This window comes from Hylobates moloch, unplaced genomic scaffold (assembly GCF_009828535.3).
Source record: "Hylobates moloch isolate HMO894 unplaced genomic scaffold, HMol_V3 SCAFFOLD_14, whole genome shotgun sequence".
In the NCBI taxonomy this organism is placed as follows: domain Eukaryota; kingdom Metazoa; phylum Chordata; class Mammalia; order Primates; family Hylobatidae; genus Hylobates; species Hylobates moloch.
Window position 1 is genome coordinate 75,813,927 of NW_026652289.1, and position 6,000 is coordinate 75,819,926.

The 6,000-nt window shown below is 44.8% G+C and overlaps 1 protein-coding gene across 1 annotated transcript in view; it reads right to left on the reverse strand.

The window, feature by feature from the left end:
* The window catches only part of FAM98B (family with sequence similarity 98 member B), a 31,622-nt gene extending 25,961 nt beyond the window's left edge, over positions 1-5,661 (reverse strand). Inside the window, exon 1 of the mRNA XM_032174226.2 lies at positions 5,561-5,661. Within this exon, the coding sequence (XP_032030117.1) occupies positions 5,561-5,631 (71 nt within the window). The 5' untranslated portion in view covers positions 5,632-5,661. The remainder of the gene's footprint in view (positions 1-5,560) is intronic.
* Positions 5,662-6,000: the final 339 nt, after the last annotated feature.

A 6,000-nucleotide genomic window follows, 5' to 3' on the forward strand; every position in this document is an offset into this window, starting at 1 on the left:
TCCATTTTGGACCCAAACTGAGAAGCCCAGAGCTGCTGCTAGGAGACTGGAGCCAGGGTATCCAGGGGGGCCCATTCCCGGGCGCCCACCCTTGGTACAGGCCACCTTGCTTCCCAGCCCAGGGAGGAAAGGAGGGGGGTATGTAAACAGTTATGGGAGTTGGGAGTCTCAGGAGTTGCAGCAAGCCCGAGCCCAGGCCCCCCAGCCCAGCCCAGACCGTGGGCTCACTGGTTCTTCCACCCAACTAGCCCGCACCTGTGCAATTAGATGGAGCACAGTTCCATCATCACCCAGGCGCAGGGGAAGACGCCCTGGTGCTCACCAAGCAAGGCCTGGTCTCCAGGTCCTCCTTAAGAAGCCCCGTGGATGTAACATCTTCAAGGCCGTTTTCTGCTATTTTCACACGCAGCATGGCTAGTCAAGCTCTTCCACTGAGCTCATGCATATAAGGAGGAAGCCAACACCACTGCTAAGTCGCATCTGCTCCAGTGTCTCCAGTACCAGTTTTATTGGGTCCCAGGGACGTGCCTGCTCCAAGGTGACAGAGGAAGATCAAAGGAGGATCTGTGTGGTCACTGACCTGGATGAAGCCCTTGTGCATCTTTAAGCCCAGCAACAATGATAGCTTCACAGTGCCTACAAAGATTGAGGAGACCACTCAAGCAGGTTTATGTGCTCAAAAGGGCTCACGTGGAAAGAGACAAATGAGAGAACTCTTTGAATGTGTTCCCTTCACTGCCAACCTGGCCAAGTATGCCAACCCTGTGACGGATCTGCTGGCAGGTGTGGGGTGTTCCGGGCTCACCTATTCCATGAGTCCTGTGGTTCCACCAGGGCTGCTAAGTCAGGAACCTCAGCCGCCTGGGGAGGAACCTGAGGAAAACCCTCATCCTGGACAACTTGCCTGCTTCTTACATCTTCCACCCAGAGAATGCAGTGCCTCTGCAGTCCTGGCTTGATGACATGGCATATACTGATCCCGGTCTTTGAGAAGCAGAGCAGAGGACGTCTACACCAGCCTTGGTTAGGTGCGGGCCTCTTAGCCTTCCTGCTTCCAAGCAGTGGTCATCCCAGTAAGGGTCTTTCCTACACTGTGCCTTCAGGATCACCTGACGGACAGAGTGAAAGCTGGAGCACCTTACCACATGGGCCTGGAAATAGTGAGAAGTGATTGTAAAGAGCTTTGGGACAGCTTAGATGCCAAGTAGGCAAATGCCAGACCAACAATACCCAGAGCTACCTGCTCCTGAGTTGTTGGGTTCCCGAGATGTGTGTGTGAGTGTGTGTTCTGCCATGAACTGTGGCCCCAGCACATAGCGTTTCAGTGGCGGAGAAGCCGAAAGAGTCTTGGTCTTTCAAGTCGTCTCCTCTCCTGTCACCCTAAAAGCCATTGAACTCTACAGGGATGAAGACTATTGAAGACTCCATTGCCAAACCATGGCCTTTCCTCAGTGTTATAAGGCCTATGCCAAGGAAAAAGGAAGGGTATGCCTTTCGGTGCTCCAGGTACACACCTTTCCAAAATCTTTCTCCAGCCAGCTGCTGCAGACAAAAATAAGACATTTGTGGGAAGATGAGGACTTGTTTCCAGGCCAGTACCCCAGTGGGCATCAGATCTTGTGACCCAAAAGCTACGCTTGCCTCTAGCAAAGTGCCTGGCATGGGCCCTTTCTGTGTCTCCCCAAGTTTGGGTACTGAGCTCCCTTCCTCACCATCTAGCCATAGTCTCGAACCTATGGGGAAGGAGGTTTTCTCCCCACCCTGGAAGAGAACAGATTACTGATTTCTGTTCTTTTGACTCTGTTTGAAAATTCTCTTTCTAAAAAAAAAAAAAAAAAAGTAAGATTGTTATTCCTACCATCTCTAGCTTTAATTATTTTTATTTTCACAAATTCCTTAAGGTCAGATAGTAGGGGTTTTGGTCTCCTTTCTTACCAAAATAGCATCATTATCACTGCTCTCCCATTATCTTATAAATATCTCCTGTTTTCTTAAGGCACAAGCCACTCAGATTTGCCACCCATTCACTTGTGGTTTTCATCTATTACCTCTTGGACACTCCCCAACATCCCCTTTGCTCAGTTTTCCTCTCCACCTCTATTCTTGCCATTACACTGAGTTTCTTTAAAGTCTGTATGTATACCCTATCTCACACCCTGAGCTCTCAATTCCAACCTGCCCATGTCACTCAGCCCCCCTTGCACCCTTGCCATTACCTGCAACCACTGCATCTCCAAAATCACTTATCCAAACATGTGGCTCCCTGACCACAACCTCTTATTTATCCTTCCACTTGCTTCTTTGACCACTCACCTATAACTTTTCTTTGATATCATCATTACCTCTATTCATTGATCCCTCTGATTCTGCATATTTACCAACTCTCTCCTATCTTCACATTCTTCTGTATCCAATTTAGATTCTAAGGTGTATCATTTCATTTTGGTGCTCAATAAATACCAACTGAAGAAATTAATCTGTTGGGACGTGGTGGCTCACACCTGTAATCCCAACACTTTGGGAAGCCAAGGCAGGAGATCATTTGAGGCCAGGAGTTCAAGACTAGCCCGGGTATCATAACAAGACCCTGTATCTATAAAAATTTTTTTAAAATAAAAGAGAAATGAATCCTTGAATTTTAATATCCAATCAATCACTAAGTTCAGTAATGTAGTTCTTTCCATATCCACTGCCACTAAGCAACCATCATTTCTTTCCCAGACTATTAACTAAATTCTCCAATCCATTTTCCACCTTGCTGACAGATGTAACTTTCAAACTAGACATCTAATCACTCCTTTTTTATTTAAAATTATTCAATCACATCCCATTGCTGTTATGATCAAGAATAAAATCCACAACACAGCCTAAAAGGGGCTGCATGCCCTGATTTTCACCTAACTCTTGAATCCAATTTCCCACCACTCTGCCCCTCACACTCTGCCTTCCAGCCACATTAGCCTCCTTCCAGTTCTTCTAATATAGCAAGCTCCTTCACATTTCAAAGTCTTCACATTTTCTTCTCACCGTAAGGATATCTTTGTCCCCCTTTTTTATCCATCCAACCTCAACTACTTAACTTCTATTCACCCTTTCTATTTCAACTCAAATGTCACTTTCTCAGGAGTCTATCACTAACCCGTAAGACTTCTTAGATCCTCCTGTTATATCACCCTGTTCTTTTCCTTTGACACATTTATTATAGTTTATAATTATTTTTATGCTTATGTCTGTTTCTCCACTAGATTATAAACTCCACAGGGGCAGGAACCAAGTCTATTTTGCTCACCACTGACTCCTCAGAACGAGGTCCAATATATAGTGTGTTCAATAAGTATTTAAAGGAAACTTCTCTCCACAGTAGTGTTTCTCAACCGAGGCTGTGAATCTTTTTAAAAATATGCAGGTCTGTACTGTACCTCTGAAGATTATGATTCGGTCAGTCTATGGTATATATCAGACTGGAACAGTTTTTCACAAGTTCCACACGACTCTGTGTACTTCCAGCATTGAGATCTACTATTCCACAAAATCAGAGACTATCAGAACTGAAAGAGACTTCTAAAATCATCTGCTCCAGCCCTCTCTTTTCACAGATGAGAAAACTGACTGACTCCTAGCCTATCCTGTTTTCACCTATATCACTAAATTGTCCTTTCACATAGATTTTTCCCTTCAAATGCCTCCCACTAATTTATTTTACATGACAAACTGAAGTACCTTTGCTGATATCCTCAATACCTTACAACAGAAAATGTATTATTCATTATCTACATGGATATTTGAAAACACAGTGTTCCATTACAACACATATTGTTAAATAACTACCTTTTTCACATCTTATTATCATAAGAGAATTCAAACTTCAAAATGTTGCCCTCATAGTTATTCCAGGAAAAACTAATTTTGGAGTGTGTAAACTGTTTTACTTTCCATGTTGAATAATCTGACTAATTTTCCTTGACAAAAATCAAGATTATAGAAATAAATTTTCTAAAAACACTTACAATATGAACAATAAGTTCAAGAAATGAAGAAAGAAGAAAAACACTGCCTTTTCCTTTTGCATAAACCATTTATGAGATCCCAATATTCTTACCTGAAGTACTGGGAGCGCAAACTGTTTGGAGCCTAAATAATTCCACTAAATATTTTCAGTTCTTGTTTTAGTTCCTTCTTAACCAAGTTAAGTGAGAACTTCCAAGGGACTTCACAGAAGTAAAAATGCCCCCTAAATAATCAATGGCACTGTTCTTTCGTTTGACAAATATGTATTCACGATCTACTAAGTGCAAGACTCTGTAACCCTGGGTCACTGCAAAGTAGGTATTATCAGGGTTCAACTAAAGAAACAATTGATAGAGGGGCAAATGCAGTTTTAGGGAAGATAAAGTGGGGTGTGGGATTGGTTCAAGCTTCATAAGAACACTGCAAAGGCACAGCTTCCCCTATCAAGATAACAGCAGCAGGTAGCAGGGCAAACAAATGTGCAGATGGCTCCAAGCTCTTTATTTAATGTGCACTGTATGACTCAACTATCTGGTCCTATGCTTACTGCTGTGGACTCTCTAAGCTTTTCTTCATTCATTTACTCATTCATTCAACCACTATTTACTGTAAGAGACTCCGTTCTAGCGTGTTGCTGGGAAAACATCGGTGAATAAAATATGCAAAGCATCAGTTTTCCAGGAGCTGACTTGGGGAGGAGGAGGAATAAAACGAGGGAGAAGGAGAGTTCAAGAGACAAATGAATGGGCAGGACATGATAATTTGGGATGGGGAAGACCTGTGTGGAAGAAAACAGGATGAGGTTGAGGGGGAGACTACGAACCACCACACTTGTTAAGTATTAACATTACTCCCACCTGCACCCTGAGTTCTCACAGCACTTACCATCCTGCATTGTAAATACCAGTCGGCAGCAGACTTGCAGCCTGCGCGACTATGTAAGCCCAAAGTAATCTGAAAACTATGTTTTTCCCTTGCCTAGGGGAAATTTGCAAGCGTAAATATGTGTAAATGAATATACAAGCTAATATACACGTTGACTAACGGATGAAATGGTTGAAAGAACGAACTCGCAATGAACTACAACACTTTCACCGATCAAAGTAAAAGCTATTCGCTCCAGAGCCCCAAGTAAGCCACAAGTTGTACATTGTAGAAGACAACAGTCCTCAACGGCAGCTCAGGTTCCAGCACTTCCCTCCGGGCGCCACAACTACGTCAACACAAATATCACCCACGGGCTCGGGCTCGCCCAGAAAACTGGTGCTAGAAGGGCCGCTCCGCGCCACCCGGCGGATTCCTGCAACAGAGTTTCGAGGCAAGAAGTTTGGAAGAGGGGGCCACGAACCCCAGCTCTCCGGCCCTGCTCCACCCCCCAGATAGATTTCTCTCCCGCCTCCCGCTTAACTCCGTCGGCGCCGGAGGGATCGAGGGAGGGAAGGAGGCCTACACATGGCCGCCCAGGCCCACAGGGGCCCAAGGGAAGTAGGCTAAGCAGCCGGGCCAAGGAGAGGTTGCGTTTTCAGGGAAAAGCGTCTCCAAAAGCACTCACCCCAGCGCCTCCAGTGTGTCCAGCACGTCTCCCTCCATCGTTGGTTCGGGACCCAGCTCCGGCCCTCTCATGGTCCTTTGGCCCAGAGCTGTTCGGCGCTCTAAGTATCCCGCCGGAAACTAGCGTCACCGCGCCAAGGTTCCGGTCCGGGTCTCCCCGGTAACTGCCTAAGAGCACATCTGAAGAAGGGCGCAAAGGTTCCCAGCCCCGAGGCAATGGACACTTGATAATGCCTAAAACCGCTGCGTGTAACTATAATAATTTTTTAAAAGAATAGTAGAAATAATAAATAAATAATAGTAATAAAGAGGTCTCTGTGTTGGGACTTTTCTGTGTGTTCCAATAAATTTTAGCAAATATCGTGGTATCGAGTTGATCTCAACCTATCCGATTCCAGACCTTCTTTTTAATAACAGAAATCTGAAATGAAATTATAATTA